General features: G+C 39.8%; 1 protein-coding gene across 1 annotated transcript in view; it reads left to right on the top strand.

The window, feature by feature from the left end:
• The window catches only part of LOC135222915 (cytochrome b-c1 complex subunit 2, mitochondrial-like), a 34,412-nt gene extending 19,973 nt beyond the window's left edge, over positions 1–14,439 (top strand). The window contains exons 4-9 of the mRNA XM_064261345.1: positions 4,208–4,427; positions 4,681–4,892; positions 6,629–6,842; positions 8,412–8,523; positions 12,808–12,917; positions 13,855–14,439. Of these exons, the coding sequence (XP_064117415.1) occupies positions 4,208–4,427; positions 4,681–4,892; positions 6,629–6,842; positions 8,412–8,523; positions 12,808–12,917; positions 13,855–13,938 (952 nt within the window). The 3' untranslated portion in view covers positions 13,939–14,439. The remainder of the gene's footprint in view (positions 1–4,207; positions 4,428–4,680; positions 4,893–6,628; positions 6,843–8,411; positions 8,524–12,807; positions 12,918–13,854) is intronic.
• Positions 14,440–25,434: the final 10,995 nt, after the last annotated feature.

The raw sequence follows: 25,434 nt of genomic DNA, 5'->3' as shown, positions 1-25,434 counted from the left end.
TTATGTCAGGTTCTGCATCCCCAACCACATCAAATTCTACATGCTCTTCAAGGTCATTGTTTCCGTTGTTTAGTAGTGTTTCAAAGTGATGTTTCCATCCTAATTCAATTTCTCGGGGTTCGGTTAAAATTGTCCCATCCATAGGGTCTTTGATTATATATATATATCATACATACAAACCTCTCAATTACTATAGCACTTTTTGGAGGGGAAACCACTGGGTTAGGTGGTGTCCAAGGTAGGACAGACCATGTATTTGGTTTCTCTCTCCTTTGAGGTTGATCCTCATTTATTTATGTCAAACCGTAACATGAGTGTTATCGAAACATTCTAACCTGGCTTCTTTTTCAGTTGTTGGGGAGACCAAGGGTCTTAGAGAGTTAAGTGACTCACTAGGGCTCCCAGGAGACCTGAGTTTTTTTAATTAAATAATCATTCATAGGCTCTGTGGTGCCTGCTGGTAACGGCTCTGGTAGCCCAGCGACCAGATCGGCAAGTGTCCTGTCGACCAGGGTCATCATGGATCCTTGGTCTATGGTCCTGGTCCCAGCTGCCAGTGCAAGCCAGCAAGAAAAGGTGAGCAGAGGGCATGCAGGTGCTTCACCCCCTTCCTTCTCTTCAAGAGAGCAGCCCAGGGGTCCTGGGACAATGGCACGATATTTCAGGCAAGGCAGGAGGAGGTCTCTTCTCTTGTAGAGGCCTTGGCTACTAAGTATGTTGATTGAAGCATGTTCACGGGACAGCCACCACTCACATTTCCGTGACTGGGACTGCTCTCCCAGAACCAGATGAACTTCGTCATTGCTGGTTGATGACTACCCGCAGCTTGCTTACCTGCCAGGTCTTTGGTCTTCGGCTATTGGGGCAAGGGTGCTAGTGATCTCTCACTTGTTTCCTCTTCCTCAGAATTTTTTCTGGGGGGACAGGAGCTGGCCAGGCTCAGGCTTGTAATTGTAAACGTTCTCACTCCCATCCCAGTACGTTACACAGGCTTACGGACTGGACAGGACATACAACAAATGATTAAGGGAGCTGGTGAATGTTTCTCTCCTATTGAGTTGCAGAGGCCTATTGTGGAGATCATTAGAATGATACATCTTTTTAATGATCTTGAGGAAGAGACATTATCTTTTCTTGCTTTGTGCTTCCCCAGGTAAGAGAATTCTCCCCATTCCAGCCATTCATGCAAGGTACTTCCCCTGCCTCTAGCCCTCTAGCCCAACAAAGGAAATGTCATGTGCTCTTAGAGAGATCATTGCTGTCTTTTAGGCTGACCTGGACCTGACTCCTCTGTCTCTTGGTCTGTCGCTAGAACATCTCTGTGTGGAGGGAGTCTCCCTATTGCAGGTAGAGGCAACAGCACCAGAACTGACTGCCAGAGCAACATTCAAGTCAGTCTTGTAGGTCGATCTTTGAGTCTGTCAGTGGCCATGATTGTTTTATCCTCGGGCTTCTGTACACTTTAGGAGAATGCAGCCGTCAAGAGACATACTCTGGGAGATAGTGATATTAACTACCTCTTCCACTGGACAGCAAACCTGATGGGGGCGAGACTTTGCCTTGGGTCTTGTGGTGGCTGCCCAACAAGCTATGTTGCTCATTGGGCCTCTGAGGGGGAACGTGCATCTTGTCTAAAGTATTCAGTAAGTGGAAGAGAAGGTGTGACTGGTCTCCTCCCTTCTCTTTTTACTTGATGTTGATTTAACATTTTATCATTTGGTGGCTCAAGTAATGTGGTAGGTGCTAATTTTTTTGTGACGAAGGATATTTGCAAAATTGTTTTCAATACCTAGAGAGGTACTATGGCTTAGGTACCAATTAGTTTAATACAGGTAGTATTGTTAGTTAACCCTCTTATGCCGAAGGGGCATAATAAAAATCGTCTCCCGTATGCCGAGGCAGTCTTGGAGTGAGCGCCGAAGCGGAAAAAATATTTTTTTCAAAAAATCACAGTGCGCTTAGTTTTCAAGATTAAGAGTTCATTTTTGGCTCCTTTTTTTGTCATTGCCTGAAGTTCAGTATGCAACCATCAGAAATGAAAAAAATATAATTATCATATATAAATAATGCGATATATGATAGCGCGAAAACAAAATTTCATATATTATCATATTCAACTTGCACTGTGAGCAAAACGGTTAAAGCTAATGAGTTAATTTTTTTCCGTTGTATTGTACACTAAATTGCGATCATTTTGGTATATAACACATTGTAAAACGATCAAAGCAACACAGAGAAAATATCACAAAATGATGCATGAATTTGTAACGCGTGGACGTAAAAAATTGTTTTTTTCAAAATTCACCATAAATCTAAATATTGTTCTAGAGACTTCCAATTTATTCCAGTTTATTTCAAAATAAAGATAAATGATTGAATATTACTATACTGTAAGAGTTTTAGCTTACAATTGCAGTTTTCAACCATTTCGGACGAGTTAAAGTTGACCGAATGTTGAATTTTTTTATATATTTTTTTTATATGCAAATATTTTGAAAATGAGAAAAGCTACCACCTTCAATTAGTTTTTGTTGTATTCAACATGAAATTGCTCACATTTTCATATATAAAACTCTATGAAACGCCTAATATGAACGGAGCAAATATAACGATAATGCGACGTACGCATTTAGAAGATTTGCAGCGGAGAATCCGCTCGCGGAGGGAAGGAAAGTTTTTTTTTTTAAATTCCCCATAAATCTAAATATTGTGCTAGAGACTTTGAGTTTGTTTCAAAATGAAGATAAATGACTGAATATTACTAGACTGTAAGAGTTTTAGCTTACAATTGCATTTTTCGACTATTTCGGTAGAGTCAAAGTTGACCGAACGTGGTTTTTTTCTATTTATCGTGATTTATATGCAAATATTTCAAAAATGATAAAATCTACAACCTTCAATGACCTTTTGTTGTATTTTACATGAAATTGCGCACATTAAATTTTTTTTTCATAAATTCACCATAAATCGAAATATTGTGCTAGAAACTTCCAATTTGTTGCAAAATGAAGGTAAATGATTGAATATTACTAGAATATAAGAGTTATCTTACAATTGCATTTTTCGACCATTTCGGTAGAGTCAAAGTTGACCGAAGGTCGAAATTTTGGCACTTATCGTTATTTATATGAAAATATTTCAAAATTGATAAAAGCAACAACCTATGATAAAAGCTACAACCATAGGTTGTTTCTAGTTGTATTGTGCATGAGATTGCGCACATTTCCATATATAAAACTTTATGTAACAGCAAATTTAAAATGGTACAAACATTACGACAATCGCACGAAAAACTATTGGAAGAGTTACCGTGAGTACGTAAGGAAAAAGTGTTTTTCATAAATTCACCATAAATCGAAATATTGTGCTAGAGATGTCCAATTTGTTGCAAAATGAAGGTAAATGATTGAATATTACTAGAATATAAGAGTTTTAGCTTACAATTGCGTTTTTCGACCATTTCGGTAGAGTCAAAGTTGACCGAAGGTTGAAATTTTGGCACTTGTCGTTATTTATATGAAAATATTTCAAAACTGATAAAAGCTACAATCATGAGTATTTTTTGTTGTATTCTACATGAAATTGCGCACATTTTCATATATAATACTCCATGTAACGGCTAATTTAAAATGGTGCAAAAATTATGTCAAAGTGATGAAATAATTTCTGAGATGTGTCACTGATAAGAAAGAAATTCGCGCTTGCGCGCCTGTGTAACGATTGAGCTCCCAGCATCCCCAAGGCGCTTGATTCAAAAGTTTTCGGCTGGTAGGCTTATAAGTATTTTTCAGCAAATTTTTAAAAAAACTTTTTTATGGTCGACGTTTTATACGTCCAATCGGCACCCGGGAGACAATTTATCTCGAACGTTTAATACGTCCAATCGGCGTAAGAGGGTTAATATCTGTAGCATATGGTATTTTACAGCGTTTGCATAGATTTGTATTACAGGTACTTTGTACGGGTCATGTTACAGAAACTTTCGATGTTGTATGTTATGAGGTATTTTTCTTCATCATATTGGATAGTATTTAACACTTATTTTTTCCTGGCTAGTTTTAGGCAAGTATATATACTATATATCAGTATAAATTCATATCTATTTTGTATTGTAGGCAGTTTGTTTTTAATTGCCTATTTCAGCCTCCTTTTTCAATAAAACCTAATAATTATAAAACTTAATTTAGAATTTTTTTTTTTTTTTCAGTGGCACAGGACTTGAAATTCTTGGTGATGTAAGTACTCAGCATGGATTCAAGCCTTGGGAGTTAGATGGCAATCTTGGCAGGGTTAAGGATGAACTGGCTGCTCTGGACCCCTCTACCATTGCCATTGAGCTACTCCATAAAGCAGCATTCCGTAACTCTGGTCTTGGAAACTCCATATTCATCCCAAAGCATCGTCTTGGAAAGTTGACTTCAGAAACGGTATGTAAAGTGCTTGGTCACTTGAATTTTCTATCAGAGAGAGGGTATGTACTGGAAGAAGGTAGGCTGGTCGCATGGGCAACAAAATTAGAATGGCAGGATGAGCGAGCACCAGTTTTACTTCTTCTTAGTATTGGATTTTATTGTCAGGTGGAAATCAGACCATTAGAGCTTTCCAGCATTTTACTTTTGTGCCATATTCTTTTAACTCTGTGAAATGCATATTTCATCATTTTTGTATTATTCCTTACAGATGGCAGGATTTGTAGCTTCCACCCATACATCAAACAGAATGGCAGTTGTTGGTCTTGGTATTGAACACGATGCTTTGGTATCATTTGCTAAAGGCCTTGGTGTTGGCTCTGGCGCCGGTGCTTCAAGCTCTTCTGTATTTGGTGGTGGAGAAATCAGACATGAAACTGGAGCTCCAGTGACTGTGGTGGCAGTTGCAGGTCAAGGTGCCAGGTAATAAACTGTTTACAGTACAGCTATATATTTCAGTGTGGTGGGTTATATAGATCAGTACAAGTTTGGTTTTTGTATTTGACATACTTCCATAGGCATTCCAAAGTAAACAGCTGAGAACATTTCTGTTGAACACCTGAGATTGCATTCTTGTTAACACTGTTGTGTCTATCAACAACCACTCTATGAAGTCTGAATAGTTACAGACTCAATAACAATACTAATGAGAAATGCTCCTCTAACATGCATATGTCTGAGTTTGAAAACTGATGCTCGAAGTCAAAACCAGTTGCATGAACTTCTCAGGCAGAATCTTGGAATTTGTGTATAATATTGAAAATTTAAAGATTGCATCACAGGCACCCAGACCCTAAAAATCCAGTCTGTAAACTAGGATATAGAATTATTCTCATAACAGACACCATAAGTTTTGCCAACAGGCTGAACATAACTTTTTGGGTAATATTTGAATTACAGAAATAGCCTGGTCATTGATATGGCATGTGTTACTTTTCCCATATTTACCTATTGGAATAATGACCAGTTCACTGTGTAAAATATATCCTTTCTAGATACCATATGAATGAAAATGTGCTGACAGCTTAGAAGCTAAATACTCAATAATTCCCAGTTTCCCACAAAAATCAAAAGAATAATACAGTGCGTCCTCGACTTACCGTGCCACCGACTTATGACGATTTAATCTTACAGCACTTTTTCAGTGCCGTTGGGCATAAAGTTAACTGTGCTTACGATGTTGTAGCTTGATGCAACATCAGGTTATGCGCCGTGAGCGCTGTTAAAGCACCATTAATGACTCAAGACGGAAATCAACTTACAGTGCGGCGCTGGAATGGATCCCTGCCGTGAGTCAAGGACGCACTGTAACAGTTTGGTCTATGTTGTCATAAGCATTGAAAGATATTTTTGGTCCACATACTCATAAGCATTAAAAGATTAGTCACATGCAGTTAGGCAGATTGGGATACAGGTAGGTAGGTAATCAAGAATAGTGAAGCCTTAACATGCAAAATGTAGTAGGACAATCTTATAAACCACTTAATGGGGTGGAGGAAGGGAATCGTTTTCATGTATCATATCAGATAGTTGCAGTTCAACATTACTTGAGAAATTGGTCACTAATGGGATATAAATGTACTTAGTATTGACATTTTTTTTGTCACCGCTGATTGACCTGAAAGTTAAAATATTGAATTGCTAAAGTTGTTATTGTACTAAAGGCATTGATGACTTCAACATGATAACTAAATACATCTGGAATGTAATTTTTTAATTTTAAAGAATACATCTAATCCAGGTGAAGTCAAAATAATCCGTGGAACTTTAATTAACTATCTGAAATGTATGAATCACCAGGCACTAGGAAATAGTGTGAATACCATGTCTCAGATTCATTCAAGAAATTGTGCCAAAATCTTGTTTAGTTTATAGTGTTGTTTTATGAAACTGTATATTTAATTTTATCAATTGTACTTAATATTGTTTTATCTTGTAAGATTGAAGCCATCTCTGCGAGAGTAGTGTTTTAACTCTTTTCTGGTTAAACTTCCCAATATGTAATAATAATAATAATAATATTTATAATGAGAAACTTAATTTATGTACTGGGTAACTTATCAGTAATTGAGTAAGAAATAAGAATTGTATGGAAATTTATTATTATTGTTATTATATTTAAAGTTTAAGGAATTTCTACAGCTTTAGATTCTTTTCAGCCAGGGAAGTAGTGATGCTGCAGCTCTAGCAATTGCTCAGCAAATTCTTGGAACTGGGGCTCACATCAAGAGGGGCAGTAATGCATCCAGTGCCCTTGCTAAAGTTGTAGCAGCCTCAGGAGGGCTAGGTGCTGCATCTGCCCTTAACATTAGTTACACCGATACTGGCCTCTTTGGTTATTTTGTAATTGCTGACTCAGGCAGTGTTGGTCAGGTAAGCTGTTTTGACAGTATTGTCACAGTGTAGGGCATTATTAACTTTTCTTACTAGCATTTCAGATCTCTCTCCTCCTTTCCTTCAAAAAAACATTAAACAGTTAAAATATTTTATTATAGAATTTTGCCGCACTAGTGAATTTGTTTGCAGAAGTTTGCTACTAATAAATTTTATTCTTTTACATTCACAAGTTAGTAATGTAATAACTCGATATGTATGGCAACAAAGCTCAAATTTCTTTCTTTCTAAAACAAAAAAATAGATGTTATGCAGAATATTATGATAATAGCGTATACTGAAAACTAAATGTAGCCCCTCAGAGATTATTGTATATATGCTGAACCCAGTATGTAGTGCAGAATGTGAAGATTATCCTTCCTCCTTTCAACATTGCCTTTACAGAATTTTATGAGTAGAAAAGAGGCAAAAATAAAGGTAAGAATGACAAAACCAAAATTACATAGAATAGGAGTCTATGACTAAAGGAGTAAAATTTATTTTAAGGGAAATAATTTTTGAAAACATATAAAAGGACATAAAGTTAACAGAGTGATAAAGCAGTTAAACTGTCATAAATAACGAGGACCTTCACTTAGTCTAGTTTGCAGAGGTAAACAATGTGAGCACCTCCTTCACTCCCCTGTAAAGTCGTAACAGTTTTCACAGATAATATATTAAAGCAAGCTATATATCAGTTTTTCTTTGGAACAAGTTTATATTTGCCTTTTTGATGCTTGAGTAAGAACTTTTAGTTTTGTTAACCATCCAGATATATAGGAATGATATCCAACAGGTTCTCTGTAGTTGGGATTTACTGTTAGACTAAAAAATGCAAATCAGACAATGGAAATCAAATATTTACAGTACGCAAGTCAGACTAAGCTTAAGTTTAAACAATAAAACTCTGACCAAAATATTTTGTTGATTTGAGAATACCTAGAGTCAGATGGCAGGATTAGAAATATCATAATGGAAATTACAGAATTTCCGCATGTAGAAGAGATAGTGATGAAAGTGAAGACTGAAATCACTTGGACATATCTTTCACACAACCCTGGGAGATATTTATGGTAGTGTCAGCTTAGTGCTTGTGGACACCAGAGAATCTGGGAGACCCAAACCCACTTAAATGAGAGCTTGATACAGGAGGCCAGAAATGTGGGGGAATTGGTAGAAAAATCACAGGGAGAGACATTAGTGGCCAAATTTCCCATAGGCCCTAGGTGTCACATTGCATTGAAAGCAATGAGGATTTTTTGTTTTTGTTTTAATCAATTTATTGTGCACATTAGCATCAGACATTTGAGTAGGTACGTAGTAACAATAATATTGTTTACATCTACGTATATGTTAATTAGGGTATACCAAAAGCAATGAGAATGGTAATGAAGTGTCGGTAAACAAATGTAACTTTTGAATAAATATGTATGTATGTTACCCTTTTCCTTCATATTTTGTTGCACTAAATGCAGAATCATTCAGATAGTTGGTGTTTAATTTTACCGTTGTGTATTTTGAGAGGTTGAATAGGCATTTATCTGTTATCATTCGTCTTTTTTATTGCAGGTTGTTGGAAGTGTACATGATGCTGTGAAGAACTTGAATATTAGTGATGCTGATGTAGCAAGAGCTAAGAACCAAGTGAAGGCTGCAATTCACATGGCAACTGAAGGTTCAAGTAAGTAGTAGTTGATTAAGAACAAAAATAAGCTATGGGTATAGTTTAAAAACGCCTGTGGCCTGTATTGGAAACATTTATTTCTTAGTATAACATTAGATAGTAGCCTAGTAGAACAAATAGTTTCAAAAGAAAAAGGGGAAATGACTAGAATGTAACAAAAACTTATCCATAACAATTCAAACACTGATGTGTTATGTGTAGCGCAGTATTTTACTGTTATTGATTGCTTTATTTGATGGCTGTAAATATATTTCATGGCGTAATGCTGGTTATAGTGTGATTTTGAAACAGAATAGTAATATTTTATTGTATCTTTTTTAATAATGGAAGGAGGTAGAATGAAAAATAGTTGTGGGCAGGGTGAATAAGATTTAGAAGTAAATTAGATTAAAGGTGCATAGGTGAGTCACTTTATACAAGCAGTCTCCGTGTTACGAAGGGGTTTTCCGTTCTGACTGCGTTGAAACCCAAAATATTTTTGATAATCGTAAGAAAGCCTTACTTTTAATCCTTTAAGTGTCTTTAAAAGAACAAACCTGCATTTTTATTGAGTGTTTCATAATTTTTGATGAAGATATTTGAAAAGCATCGTAAACTCTTGAACGTTGTAAGCCGAGCCCAGTATAACCAGGGGATTGCCTGTACATAAGTCTGTTACAGTAAATATTACTATTTGAACCTGAATATGGTGTAACAGTGAAACTTTTTCTGCAAGGTTTTTGTTGATTTAAGAATGAGCTTTAAGAATATTAAGAGCCAGATGGTAGGATAGTGCTAGAAATAATACTGTAAGGGGGATTACTGAAGTCGTAAATGAGATAATTATAGAAATAAGATTGACATGTAATTTGCATTACCCCTGGGATAATAGTATATGAAAGTGTCAGCTGGTCTCCTGTAGACATCAGAAGAGCAGGAAGGCCATACCCACTTTGATGACAACTGTGATGTAGGAGGTGAGTGGAGATGTGTGAAAGATGAAATATGTACAAGAAAGAGATAAGTGGCAGAATTTCACAGGGGCCCTTTTTATCAAGTGTGCCAGTAGGCGAGTCAACATTCAAACAAAAGATTGAATGACTGCCCAGATGACAGTCTAGTACACCAGTTCTCTACCTGTTGTATTTTGAATGTTTTAGATCTTGTCAGAATTCTCCTTGCTACCATTGTGTATAATTGCTTGTTGGTATTTCAAGTTCGGTAGTATACAAAGAAAAGGAAAGTAGATAAATTGCTAAAGGAAAGTAAGTTAGTCAGGTCATCAACCTGCTATTTCTCCCCCTTTGCCAGGTCCTTCATGTTTTATTCTTACTCAGTCTTTGCTTTTTCTCTGCTAATGCTGTAGCGAGTACTTTGACTCCCTCCTTAGCTCTGTCTCCCACTCCCCTTTGGTTCAGGAAAAGCACCTCAAGATGTTAGAACAGAGGTAAGCCTCATTTAAGTCGGTTAAATGTTTGTCTGAATTGAAGCTAGGGAACAGTTCCAGGTATCCTCATAGTGTGCGATCATTTTCGCGTTCCCCTGTAAGAGGTAAGATGTCAGTGACCTCATCTGTCTGTAACCCGAGTCTAGGACTGCACTTCGATAGTTGGAAGAGTCTGTTGCCAGGGAACTGGGTTGGTTCTCAAGGTGATGTGGTTCTGTGCCCTCCATGACCTACCTCTCATTTTTCATGCTCAGTGCCTCAGTACTGTCTTATCTGGTGATGGTGGTGTACTTTTCAATTTGCAGGCTTGACAAATAGGCACTTCTTGCTACTTAAAGAATGTTATTCCTTATGGAATCTTCTTACACAATAATTCTTTGTCAGGAAACATGGCCTCACTGGAGAATTTGTCAGGTTATGTAATTGGGCACAATTACAGTACAGACTCAGCATAACAGATTACAACTTCCAGCAAATGTTCATTAAACTTTTAAGTAATTCAGGACCAATGTTGTCTCCAGGTTCTGTAGGATGGATGCCAAAACTAAGAGTTAACTATTTTATTTTGAAACCTACATCCAGGTTTTGTTTTTCCCCTCTGTCTTGTAACACAAAATAAGAATTATGACAAGTGTCCTTACACTAACTTACAGTACATCTTAGAATAGTCAAAAGTACGCCTGGTAAACCTTACAAGATGTCAAGGTGGTGGAAAGACCATCAAAGATTCCAAGTAGGTTTATCCCTGGTCGGAAACTAAGTCATAATGGAAAGACTGCATCTTTGAGTAGAATGAACAACGTGGTATAGGTTTGCGGAAGGACAGTGTTTTTAGCGATTGAGGATTCAGGAAGGACAAACTTACCTACAGAGTGGGCATTACACCCATGAGTCCAATAGTTGCTGTGAATTAGAAGAGCACTCAACAGTGGGCTTACTAGCATGTGGATGATCAGGAATGACCAGTTTATTGCTACTCCTTGGAGTGCCCTCAAGCTTGAGTGGTAGATGCATTTCTTCAAGTTTGGCCTGATTCAGATTCCTATGCCTTCCTTCATTTACCTACTCTAAAGAAAGTATTGAAAAATTTTGAGTACAAGAATTGCTCAATGACTCCCTTATTGCCCTAGCAGCCTTCGAGGGAATGATTTGCGGACTTTCTAGCTCTCTCGGTAGATGTCTCGTATTTTTCCGTTGAGGAGAAATTGACTCATACTACTGAATTCCATGTGGTTCCATTAACTTCCTCATCTCGCACTTAACTACTTGGAATGCGTAACTGTTTCTTGCAAATACTAAGGGATTATCAAAGGTATCGTGGATCCTATCATTAAGCGGTTTGTGTATTGCTCTGAATGCCATTCTAGAGGAAGTTTCAGCACCTGTAACCCTGTGGATGTCAGTCTCTGCTTTCTTAGATACAGTAAGAGATTTTAGCTGTTTACTTTCAAGGTTATCACTGAGCAGATTTTGTCAAGCTGTACTATCCACCATCTTCATCTCAGTGTGGGAAACAGCTATCTTTAACCCTAATAAATGGATATCCTCGTATGAGTAGCAATGATAGGTTTTGATTGGTGGATGGATTTACTCATGGTGAGCATCAAAATTACGCGTCATCAAATTTGAAGGAGTCGGGCTGGAAAGAGGTTCCAATACTTCTTTAGCCCATAAATTCACTAATGGCAACTTTTAGACTATTCAAGAGTAATGAAGCAGGCAGCTCATGAGTTAGTTGTGATCTTGACTTCAAGGAAGCATGTACTTTTGTCTCTCACATGACATCTCTATAAAATTGCTCATAAATTTACTAGGGGTTGCTGTTGGTTTTAGTTCTTATCTTTTATGATATGTCAGTTATAATTTAATTTTGCAAAGAAAAGTGCAAAGAAATATTAGAAAACATGTATAATCCCAAAAAGTTGCTGTATCTTTGATCTCAGTAAATATATGTAAATATTTTACAACAAATATGCTCAGAATTTGTTACCGATTTTAGTTTTTATCGGTTTTAATATTGTATGAGCTGTAATTATAATTATATATACAAAATAGAATAAAATAATTAATTTAAAAAAACATGTATAATTTAGTAAAATTTACGATTGTCTTGTAAAAGAGGCCTCACAAGCGGTTGTAAATAGTCATTTTCAACTACTTGTAGAAGCTAGGGAAAATTTTTTAGAATTTTGTTTTCTTACACCTTGTGTAGTTGCCATCTTCCTCTTTATATTGGCCATCTATATTGATTTTTTAGCCCGGCTCTTTAGGCTTAACAGAAGATAAAATTCATCCCAAATAACATAAATTTTCATAAAGTTTATTATGTGGATACAAACCTACTACTTAACTTTTAAGTAGACCCCACCCAGCCTCCCCACAAATTAGTGGGCTGTCAAGGGGAATTCGGGCAAGAGCTAAACATTCGAAACACCTGGTGGAGAACAGGTGTACTAGACAGTCATCTGGGTAGCCATTCAATCTCTTGTTTGAATGATGACTCGCTTATTGGTGCGGAGATGTAAACTATCATTAACAGTAGGTAAGTATCCAAGTGATAAATTTTATTATGAAAATTTATGTATCACTAACTGGAACCCTTATGAAAATTTATATATCACTAGCTGGAACCCATTTTTCAGTGATTTGTTTACAAATTTCTGTAATTTTTATGCAGAGAAAATGCATAGATGATTGTCACTTTTAAATATGTACCGATGTTGAGTGGAATGTGGTTTTGATGAAAATATTCCATAACTTTAAATGTCTTTGCTAATATGTGACAGTAATGTATCCTGATGTTGTAGAGAACTGCAAAAGATGATTTATGTAATTTTTGTTCTTTTTTCTTGTAGGTGATGCCCTTGAAGATATGGGTTTACAGGCACTCCTTACTGGAAAGTATTTGGATCCCACAGCTGCGGCTGCTGCTGTTGATGGTGTAACCGCTGGTGCTGTTCGATCTGTAAGTATAAAAGTAATTTAATACCACCATGTGGTGTTTTCTAGAATCTTGAAATTTGATTTTATCATTACTAAATATCATTTGTTTGCTTAGAGGTGTCAGTTTCATTAGCTGAAAAATTAATGGAAGTCTAATAAGAGTTCATCAGCTGAAAATTGGATGGAAATCTCAAAGAATAGAATGGTGTAGACATGTGATGAGAGGGGATGAGAATCAGTTATTCAGAAGAACAGATATGAAATTAGGAGAACAAGGGCTAGTAAAAAGATAAAAGAAAATCATGATGATGTTTATTTAGGGACAAAATGTATGAGTTAAATAAGGGAAAAACCACATGTAAATGATAATGATGATAAATCAGAGTGTCTTGGCCAAAACACTTTACTTTCTTTATTCAAGATAGTAAAGAAAAGTAGAGATGAGATTATAAATAATGAAGATAAACATTGAAATGCCATGCTTCTCAGTTGCTTACACAATGTGAATTCCTTTGTATGTTAATTCATACTTTGTTCTTCATTACTGCCAGAGTGATCGAAGTTTGTGCAAATTTTAAACATCAGAAGTATTGTACGTCTAGTTCATGTATTGGTTTTATACATATTTTAATTTAACCTTTATGTTAATCTTTTGAAATGACAATGATGTCACAAAAATTCATCTTTAAGATTTTGATGTGATGGACATCCATAGACTATACAGAAGTGATCATAAGTATTGACAATAAATAACACTGGGATGACATCTGTAGGGTGTTGGAAGCTAAAGTAGAAGCAGATCAAGGTAGAGAATCATGAAAATGTTTGCTCATCTTCCCATACATTTCCTTAAGTTTTTATGTTTAATAAGTGGAAATAGTTATGCAGTAATGTGTATATGACTGGAAAGGAATTTTTTCATAATTTTTCATGTAAGTATTTTTATGTTCTCTTTGCAGGCATTAAACAAGGTTATGGAAGGCAAGTTGAGTATGAGCTCTGTTGGAGATGTTAGTGGTGTCCCATTCTTGGATCAGCTGTAATTCATTCATTCATGGTGCACAATAGCCTGTCGATTTCATAAAAGGGAATAGCAATTTAGCCACTGCCTTAGGAAAGTTTGTAATATTTTTTAATATTTTGTTGGACCAGTTTAATTTTAAGCAATGATTATGGTACTGTTTTTAAAGTGACTATATAAAAGTCAACTTTCAAAAATAGTATTATAATCACTGACATTCTTTCTGCTTCGAAAGTGTGTTTTGATGCAAAGAAGAATTTTCAAAATTGAATAAAAATTTTTAGTGATTTACAAAAATTTCCTTAGTTTTTATTGATACATAATTTTTTTGCGAAGCAACTTCCAGCAGTGTCATAGAAATCTAACTTGCATTGTGATTGTAATTTCTTGTTATTCTGTGACAGTACTGAAGCTGTCTGTAAATAACCCATCAGTGACTCCAGACATGTCCTGTTGTAGATAGTTTGTAAGTTATACATGTAAAGGTACCAAAATCCAGAGGATTAAATTATATTTAAACTTGGTTTATATTTTTATTTGAAATCCTACTTAAGAGCAGCCACTGGTAGATAACAGTATTTGAAAATTAATATGAATATTCAGTAAGAATTAAGGGAAGTGCTAAATATGTTAATTTGTAAATCAATTTTTTTTATAAGATTATTTGTGGAACCTGTTTTATTCAGTTTTTCTTTATTGTTAACTATAAATAATTTAATTGAGGTATGTGTACTTTGTATTTAAACTGCCAGACAGTATTCTCATTAGATGGTGGTACTCTACCTAAAAGCTATGCCTGTTTTCGGTAGTTTGGGTGGTGTACACCTACAGTTAAATGTATTTAGACTTAAAAAAAAAAAAAAAAAAAATTGAACCTTGGGAAACATTTGAAGTACAGGTTACCATGTTCTTTTTTTTTATTGCACCTGAAAGTGTTAATTTTCTTTTCACCTGCACTTGAGAAGAAACCATTTAGATTTTTTTTATTATTATTACATTGATTGGCTGTTCATAATCTGTATTTTGTTCAAGGTACAGGTACAAGAGTACAGCAAATTTTTTTACTGAAGTATCCATTGGAGAGGTAATTGCCAAGTTATTCGTATCTGTATATTTTAGGAACCCTGAGAAGATACTTGACGAAGCTGCAGCTGAAGAGGCCCTTTTCTCATTTTGATGTTTGTACAAGTTTTTATTTTTGAGAAGTTATTTCAAGACGAGTAACTTTATTATTGAATTTTGCAAGAATATCCGTTTAGAAAGAATGAGTCCACCACTGCTTGATGGTGAAATGGCATATACTTCGTAATACAGTTAGTGTAGATGTGTTTTGTAATTGTCATATTTTTCTCCATTGATGGAATGATGAAGATGCACAGAAGACTGAAGCAATAGAAATATCCTTCAAGCTCTTTCAGAAGATAAAGGAGATATAGAAGTGACATTTCAAAGAGGCAGGTAATAGGGCAGAGAATAAGATGTGGCAGGAGAATAATATAGCAGAGTGATTAAGAAATATGGCAAAAAAGGAGATGCCTTTCAATCTTTAGCAAAAGTTAGAGAGATGGCTGTGGAGGAGGAATGTCAAGGGGCAAGATCAAAGAGCAACATGAGCCAGGAATTGAGAATCCTTTCATTTCAGAGAGTTCTATAAAGAGGGAGGTTAAGAAAGGGCATCAAGGACAAAAGAAAAAAATGAAGCAGGAAAAGTTTGGCAATTGCAGTAGAATTAATGAAATGTAGAGAATTTCTGTGAACTAGAGAATATCGGATAGCATAAAGAATATAGGGATATATACTGGAATGTTTAAAGAGTTAGAATTTTTAAGTCCCTTTCTGGCTATTTAAGATGATCATGCCATGGAAAAGTTAGTGAAGATGTGGAAATTTTACACGATGCTGATCCCATAATGTTAGCTAAGAACTGTGAACCCTGTCAAACCTGATATAAACTCCTCCTGGAAGAAATTTTGGCAATATGATAGTGACCTCTGATTCTACTATGGAGTCTTTCTGAGTATTAAGTTTTGACTGGCAAATAGGGTGGATGGAGAAGGGTTTAAAGGTATGGATCATTGGGGTATCAAGGTTTAATTGATTGTACCCAACTGGTTAACAGATAACTTGATGCACTTAACCCATAAAGATACTTGTATACAAGATGGAGAGCTAGAGCCAAAAAAGTTTGTTAGATAGCATGACATATTGTGGTTTGCTGCTCTCTTGGACTATTTTTATGATTGTGGTATGTTGTTTAAATATACCCTGAAAGTGACAGAAAGGGCAGAAGCGAACACACCTGAAAGTCAGTCTGTAAAGAAATGAAACGGCAAAAAAATTCAAACAAATCACTGTAGCTCCTGTAGATCAAACCAGAATCCTGTCTATGCTATCTAACCCCTCCAGCTCTTCAACCCTTACCATCATAGGCTCCAAGTCCAGCCACACCTCCAACTTTATATAAAATTTATTGACAGCGGATAATGGGCCACCTTCACTCTCGCAATAAATGATAATGCCCTGCAATTAAAAGATATTTGTATGTTTATATCTTCATGTATGGCAAGAACTGCATCAGCATGTTTGCATAACCAATTTCATCATCAGGGTTCATTGTTCCCTAGAGAAAGATTAAAGCGCAAGTCGATACTTGATAGCATAAGGTGAGTGTTACGTATTTTAAAGATAAGAGTACAATAATGTATCAGTTACTGTTATACATGTTTGATAAATTTCGTAAGTATAGTTTAAAAATAAACTGCAGTATAATATCTATGCACAAGCGCCTCAGTGGCGTGGTCAGTATGGTCTTGGCAGCGAGTTCGATTCTCGGGCATTCCACTGAGGAGTTAGAGATGTGTATTTCTGGTGATAGAAGTTCACTCTCGACGTGGTTCGGAAGGCACGTAAAGCCGTTGGTCCCGTTGTTGAATAACCACTGGTTCCATGCAACGTAAAAACACCATACAAACAAACAAACAAATATCTATATAGTAATTAAAGATATATGCCACGAAGGAAAAATAAACGAAGCAGGATCTGCGAGACCTTTCGACATTAAGGCGTCCTTTACTGAGCAGAAACTGACGGATAGGGATTATACGAATCTTCTTGTATTGTCTTTTGCCAGCATTTATGTCGGTTTCTGCTCAGTAAAGGACGTTTAACGTCGAAAGGTCTCGCAGATCCTGCTTCGTTTATTTTTCCTTCGTGGCATATATCTTTATTTATGGATTTATCACGTTCCTAACTTTCGTGATTCAGTTATACATCTATATAGTAAATATAATATAGTACGTATTCTAGTGCAGATGCAGGACATGTATCACTCACCCGTAGGGTGTATAGTACCGTCAGTGCACCTCGTGTGATGCACTCGAGGTATTACTTAAGGATCTTTGCAGCGTCCCTTCAGCCCCTAGCTGCACCCCCTTTCATTCCTTTTACTCTACCTCTGTTCAGGTTCTCTTTCTTTCTTCCTTACTTTCCACCCTCTTCTAAAAATTGTTTCATAGTGCAACCGCGAGGTTTTCCTCCTGTTACACCTTTCAACCCTTTCTACTTTCATTTTTCCTTTCATTGATGAATGGCCTCAGAGGTCCCAGTGCTTGGCCTTTGGCCTAAATTATATATTCCATGTATCTCTCTCTCTCTCTTTCCTTGAATTTTTATCACCATTTATTAAAAACGGTATAATTACTGTACAGTACTGTATTCATATATTTTGGTAAATAGTCAGTTGTTTGTTTTAGTTATTGTTCAAGTTTATAACGAACAGTACACTGTACACTACATTAGATTTGGTTAGGAGTGTTCTCAAATTCAAGGGGCACTTGTGGTGATGATAATACCATATGTACTGTACTTCTTTCAGCTCCTGGTCATGTATAAATACAGAATGGTGCTACAGTGGAGAAATTACAAACATCCATTAGCAATTAAGAAAAACTGTAACAATTAGCAAATAACGAAAGGTTTGAGAACACAATAGTATGTTGTGTAGAAACCTTCAGATAGCCAATGGCAGCAGTGGCATTAGGCAACTTATTTAATACCCATGACACTTAAAGAGAATATAGAATGAATAATAGCAGCCAGTGCAGTAGTAATAGCAATTGCATTTGTATTATTACATTTTAAGGACAAATACCGAACAAGAAGAATAAAAAAAAAAAAAAAAAACAATCCCTGGTCTGCTTAAAGTCCTGTGCAACGATGATAACTATGAAAAGAATGAGATTCCACATTTTCATAATAAATTACCAAGAACTGGTGAGCACATTTTGATGTAATACGGTTAAAACTCTTTGGGTGACTTCCACCAGGAAGTAAAATGTTCGGGGAGATTTAGTTACAAATAGAGCATATAGTTGCTAAGAGGAAAAGTTGACTTCATTATATTCATCATAATCTAGGTTTATTTTTGGAAACCTTCATATCTGGCTAGTTTCATTTAGATGTCAATATCAGTTTTTAGCTTTCTTGAAGAACTTAGTCACGCGTGTCTGTTGCTTTTTGAGACTATAGGTCTATTTTTTATGTCTTCGTATGCTTCTATGGAAGGGGTCACCCAGTGAATGTATTTACAGCTTCATCAAATTTCGTTCAGTGACATTTTCAACCAAACATATTTTCTTGACAAAGTGAATGATAGTATTGTAACTTGAAGGCTGCAATAATGGTGATAAATCTAACAAAACACAGTTGGAAATTGGGAATCGAAGAGTACAGCCAGTATAAAGTTGTAGAGGAAATAGAGAACTATTGATAGGAACATTATTATTCACATTACAAATAGCATTATAAGATATATAACGAATTATGATGGTCATAACTCACTATACCTTATTCGTATTTTAAAAAGAAACAGATGATAAACGAAATCAGGGTGTTTTTATCAAAAAAAAAATACATTCTGCTTAAGCAAAGTTGTTCTTTTTAAAAAGTAGTTTAACGTCTACATTTTTTCCTTTAGTGTCCAACTCCTGTAGGCCTATGTTATTTTTCTGTCATTAGTATTATATTACTTTCAACTTTTGTAAAATTGAACTCTAGTGTAGATGAGACACTATAAGGGTCCAGACGTAACTCATTTCCGTTTTGGAATTATATATTGTTGTCGGCTGTCACTCACCGTTAACCAGCGAAAAAAGGAAAACAATGTTGTCGAAAAGTGGAGGATTACCGGCGCCTTTCTTAATTTAATGGATGTCCTTGAGGATCGGATAGCAAGGAAGCGAATCCGAGACGGAGTCATTTTCTTCGGGTCGCTGGGGCGGTTCGGTTAGATCTGTCAGCTGCAACTCTCTGATGCAACTTGCTTGTTCGGGTGGTGGGCTCCACTGCTTGTTTACACAGACGGATTCTGACTTTTGATATTGATAGGAAGAGGATTTCGTTTTGAAATTACCGCAATGTAGTTGAGCAGTCGCTTAGTCTATTATCTGTTTTGATGTGTGTTTTTTTTTCTTTCTTTTTTTGTCACGCTTTGATGGCATTGGGGCTATTAATTAAGTTTCATGATTATTTTTCATTCTCTTCATTTAAGGAATCTTTGGTTTGTTGTATACTATGCATTAGCTTGACACACACACACACACATATATATATATTATAAAATAAAAGTTACCCGTAAAAACACCAAAGAGTAGATTTTACAGTGTTTTATTTCGGAAAATACTGTTTCCCTTAACAACAAAAGCAAACAGTAGCTTCCGGTACATAATGCTGTAAAATCTACCGCCTTTGGTGTTTTTATATTGGCAGACTTTATAAGTTGGAATTTTGTTATAACAGCAAATATTTTACAGTTATATAGAGTATACACACTACTCCTTTAGCCAGTGTGGAAGGACTTGGCACAAAAAGGGGTATGTCGGACGTTCGTACGCATTTTAAGATGGGGTGAACTGGTGGGCGGTAGTCCAGAAGCAATCCACGGCTGTAGCACATGCGAGTGTTGCTGCATCACTCAGCTCAGTAGTCCACTTTTGGTGATTGCGTCCTATTCATGGTAAGCGGTGAGGATCTTCCTGTCCCTAACCTTAGGATGTCTGATTGATCATATGTATATATATATATATATATATATATATATATATATATATATATATATATATATATAACCTGCTGTTAAACACAATTTGTTAGAACATGTTGTAATAATCAATTGTAGGCTGTGAGAGGTGGACAAAGAGGCAGGTAGAAGTGTACTGATTTTTATTTACTGTTGTTGTTGTTTAAGATTAAGCTGGCCTTGTGCCAGCACGGGCTCTTGCTCACAGAGCAGCCCGTAACTTTTTATTACAGTCAAGGGAAATATAAATATACAGCATGCGGACGGAAATGTGGTCACCGACCCGCGAGAGAGTAAAAGTGGGTCGCGAGACCCGATTTGTGTTCTTTAGAGACATAAAATACAAAATATAAAAGTACACAATATGTGGTTATACAAGCTTTATACACTGACGGAAAGCCCGCTGAATGCTCTCTCAGGGGGAAGTAAGAACAACGCGAATGATGAATTATGTACAGAGAAAATTATGAATAAGCGTTGTCCTTACAAATACTCCCCCCCTAAGAACAATAATTAGGTATGATTGTTGGCTGACTTCTTTGTACTTCGGGTAGTCACTCGTGGAAGCGAGCTGGACGGCGGAGGCGCCCTCGGGTGCGTGATATTAGTTGTTGTGTTAGATCCTCGGGGTTTTCCGGGGACGGGATGCCTCCCCTGAGGTGATGATCCTCGGGGGGTTCGACCGTCTTTCGAGGGCGGCCGCGGCTACGGCTAGGAGGTTTGGCGATCGAAGGAGTCGCTTTTTTCCGAGGAAGATTGAGGCGCCCTGTGGAATCCGCGTTTGTGAGGTCCTCGTCCATGATGAAGGCTGGTTTCAGGCGATCGATTGTGACCCAGTCCTCGCGACCGTTGATGGATAAGAGATATGCCTTGTCAGTGCGTCGTAGGACGCGGAAGGGACCGCGGTAGGGTCTCGTTAGAGGCGGGCGGCGGGCGTCGTCCCTGACGAAGACGTGCTTGCACGATGATAGGGCCTTCGGGAGGAAACGTTTGGTTCTGTCGGAGAAGGTTTTGACGCAGGGCGTGAACTTCCCGGCGGATTCCCGAAGCCTGGCGATGGAGACGTCAGCGTCGTCGGCATTGGTCGGGAAGAACTCGCCAGGGACTGTTAATGGCTCCCCGTATACCTTCTCCGCGGGTGATGCCTCGCCGTTTGCCCGCGGGGCAGTCCTGAGACCGAGGAGGACCCACGGTAGTTGGCTCTTCCAATTTTCGTCGGTGCAGCGCGCCATCAGGGAAGCCTTGATCGAACGGTGGACTCTCTCCACCATGCCGTTAGCTGCTGGGTTGTAGGCGGTGGTGGCATGTAGCGACGTTCCCATTAGGCGGGCCAAGGCAGTCCACAACTCCGACAGGAAAACTGGTCCGCGGTCTGTCGTGATTTCGTCTGGCACTCCGAATCGACTGATCCAGCTGGCGAGGAGTGCTTCGGCACATGCTTTCGTGGTCGCCTCCGACATCGGCGTTGCCTCGGGCCATCTGGTGGAGCGATCGATTACCGTCAGGAGGTACCTGGCGCCTTCCGACGGGGGCAGGGGGCCAACGACGTCTATGTGGATGTGGCCGAATCTTCGTTTCGGCTGCGGAAATTTCCCCACGCCTGATTCCGTGTGCGACTGATTTTTGCTAGTTTGGCAAGGCACGCAGGTCCTGGCCCACTCGAGGGAGTCCTTCCGAATTCCATGCCAGACGAACTTCTCCGTCAGGAGGCGCACCGTCGTCCGGCCCGAGGGGTGCGAGAGTCCGTGTATGACGTCGAACACGACTCTCCTTCGGGAGGCTGGGATCAGCGGGCGCGGGCGGCCCGTGCTGATGTCGCAGAGTAGCGTCATGCCTGCGGGTCCGAAAGGCACGTCTTCCCACTTGAGGGCGGTGATAGCAGTGCGGTATGCGGCAGTCTCCGGGTCGGCAGCCTGTTCCCGGGCGAGGTCTTCGTAGTCGACCCCGAGACGCACGGCGTTGATTTCTATCCTCGATAGGGCGTCTGCCACGGGGTTTCTTCTCGCCAGGCACGTACTGGATGGTGCAACCGAACTCTGCGATGGCTGCTAGGTGCCTCTGTTGTCTCGCTGACCAAGCGTCGCCCGCCTTGGTGAAGGCGTGTACCAAAGGGAGGTGGTCCGTCCTGATCGTAAAGGGGAGCCCTCGAGGAGGTAGCGGAAATGTCGCACTGCTTGGTACACTGCCAGGAGTTCGCGGTCGAACGTGCTGTACCTCGTCTCGGCGGCTGATAGTTTTTTTGCTGTAGAAGGCGAGTGGCTGGGGCTCGCCCTGGACCACCTGCTCGAGGACAGCCCCGCAGGCGACGTTGCTGGCGTCGGTGGTGAGGCGTAAAGGTGCAGCAGGGTCTTGGTGGCATAATGTCGCCGCTCTGGCGAGGGCCCTCTTCGTCTCGTTGAAAGCCTTCTCTTGTTCGGCCTCCCACGTTAGAGCCTTTGGTTTCCCTTCAGGACCTGTGTTAGAGGAGACATGGTGCGGGCGGCGGCGGGGATGAATCGGCGGTAGTAATTTACCATTCCGATGAACTCCTGCAGGGACTTGACCGTGGTTGGTGTTGGGAACTTCTGACACGCCTACCTTCGAGGCCATGGGGCGGACGCCCGTCGCGGAGATCGTGTCCGAGGAAGTCCACCTTCTCGGCGCCGAAGGTGCATTTGTCGAAACGGACGACCAGCCGTTTTCCTGCAGGCGCTTCAGGACCGCTCGGACGTGATGTAGGTGCTCCTCCAAGGACTGGAAAAAATCAAGATATCGTCGACGTAGCAGACGCAGAAGGGCAGGTCCCCCAGGATGCTGTCCATCAGGCGCTGGAAGGTGGCCCCTGCATTCCTCAGGCCGAAGGTTGAGTAATGGAAACGAAGGAGCCAAACGGCGTGATGATGGCAGTCTTGGGGACGTCCTCGGGGTGCACTGGAACCTGGAAATAGGATTTTAAGAGGTCCATTTTTGTGAAGACCTTCGCCCCATGAAGGGCCCCTGTCAAATCCTGCATGTTTGGCAAGGGGTATTGGTCGGGGATTGTATCGAGGTTGAGTCTTCTGTAGTCTCCGCAGGGCCTCCAGGTGCCGTCAGGTTTCTGTACCATGTGCAGGGGCGACGCCCAAGGGCTCGATGCTTTCTTGCAGATGCCCATTCGTTCCATCTCCGAGAACGCGCGGCTACGGTCTTTTCCTGACGGCGGGAATATCGAGTGCATTGCCCCCGTATCCACCAACATCCTCCGGCCGGAGATCGCGTCGCGGACGTAGAACCCTACGGTGTGTAGTTCCGACGCGGCCGTTGCCACGGGCGGCCTTGGTTTTGTTTGCCGTCGTCGTTTTTTGACTGTTGGAAGGTGCAAGGGCTTTCGCACCTCCTGGCGAATCTCCCGAACCTCCGGTGGAAGCGGCACCAGGAGTTTTCACCTCGCTGCGTGTGGGAGGACATCCCTTGGGATACGGCGCCGATCTCTTGCGTTGGGTCGTCGTCGTCTTCTTCCTTCTCTGCGGCCAGGCACACGGAGGATCGGGGGGGGGGCGGCGAGCTTCGCGGCATTGTTTGACAACGTCAGCTTCTTTGCCTTCCTCTAGTAGTTCGTCGCCCTCTAGGGTGTGCGCGTCGGTCAGCTGCTTTCGGACGTCCGGCTCGAGTTGCCGCAGGAATATTTCGCGGCTCAGGCTGATCTCTACCTTTTTTCCGTCGGGGCCTATTTCGGGCAGACGGACGAGCCCATCACAGTGTCCCAGGCATCTTGGGTGTCGGCGCCGCGCATGGGTTTCGCGACTAAGTCGAGGGCGCGGGCGGCCCTTTCAGCGATAGGCACGGAATAGGCTGTCAAGAGCCTTTCTTTTATCTCGTCGAGCGTGACAAGTCCGATTCGTGCTCGACCGGTCAGCCAGTTAGATATTCGGCCGAGCACCTCTGTCGGGAGAGCCGCTGCGACGAGGTCAGCCTGCAGCACTTTGTTTGTGAGCCCCGTGATCCGGAATTGCCCTTCGGCTCGGAAGAACCAGGAAGACGGGTCAGCCGTTGTGAAGGGGGGCAATTTGACAGCTTGAGCGGCCGCTGTGTCAGAGTCCGTCGCTGGGGCGGGGGAGGCCCGGGTTTCCCGCGAGGTTTCCCGCGAGGTACGCGAAGGTACTGTTTGCCGCCCATTGTCCTCTCTCACAAAAAAACGGTCGACAGAGTCGTGAATGGCGGGCCAAACCGTTTGAGGAAACGCCTGAACACACCTTGGGCAGGTATGCCGTATTTAGTCCGTTAGAGGCGTTGGTTATTTCCACGGTAGGAGCTTTCAGAGATCTATACTGAGGCGCCGTATGAGTCCGTTAAAGATCTCTGAAGGTGAGCGGCGGTAGTGAGTCCCTTAATGGCTGAGCCAAACCGCTTCTTGGGGTCCCGTCACTCCGGGGTCACCAGTTGTGAGAGGTGGACAAAGAGGCAGGTAGGTTGTTGTTTAAGATTAAGCTGGCCTTGTGCCAGCACGGGCTCTTGCTCACAGAGCAGCCCGTAAGATTTTATTTACAGTCAAGGGAATATAAATATACAGCATGCGGACGGAAATGTGGTCACCGACCCGCGAGAGAGTAAAAGTGGGTCGCGAGACCCGATTGTGTTTCTTTAGAGACATAAAATACAAAATATAAAAGTACACAATATGTGGTTATACAAGCTTTATACACTGACGGAAAGCCCGCTGAATGCTCTCTCAGGGGGAAGTAAGAACAACGCGAATGATGAATTATGTACAGAGAAAATTATGAATAAGCGTTGTCCTTACAAGGCTATCATCTCGCTTTAAAGGTCTTGCTTTTGTTAAGCCAAACGGGCTTGTGCTTGTGCTAGTTAATGGTCTTGCTCTTACGATCATATTTTTCAGCATCATATTGCATCTTTACACAATAGGTTACAAAAGCACCCTATAGCTGGTATCCAAAAATCGGCGCCTTCGGCAGTTCCATAACGGTGGCAGTTTAATGTAAATGGACACGTTACAAGTATGAATAATGTGATAGTGTTATAAAGTATATCTTTACTTAAGCAATTTCCCTAATGATTGTTGTAAAACAATTATCAGTTGTATTATTAGGCCTATATAGGCTATGCATGCTTTCTCGGCCAAATATTAAGATAAACTGGTAATTGTCCTATAAACATATTCCTGCTGATAAGCGTATTTATGAAAAAGTTAAAAGTTTACTACATGGTTAAATGCATATTAGACTGCTTGATGAAATAAGTAACATAGGCATTCAGGGACTGCATTTAGTATAGTTGAAAAGTCATGGAGCAAGACCACCGAGATAGAACAAGACCACCGAGATCTCGGTGGTCTTGCATGGAGGCCTTGAATATCAGAATTTAAATGGACAGCGTCAGTTAGAAAAGATGAAAGTACACTGTCCTTTTACTTCGCCATGTAAAGGTAATATTTTACATTTTGAGTGCTATAATTACTGCTAC

Source organism: Macrobrachium nipponense, chromosome 8 (assembly GCF_015104395.2).
Source record: "Macrobrachium nipponense isolate FS-2020 chromosome 8, ASM1510439v2, whole genome shotgun sequence".
Taxonomy (NCBI): Eukaryota; Metazoa; Arthropoda; class Malacostraca; order Decapoda; family Palaemonidae; genus Macrobrachium; species Macrobrachium nipponense.
The sequence above is the reverse complement of the archived record's forward strand: the minus strand, read 5'-3'. Positions and strand labels throughout refer to the sequence as shown.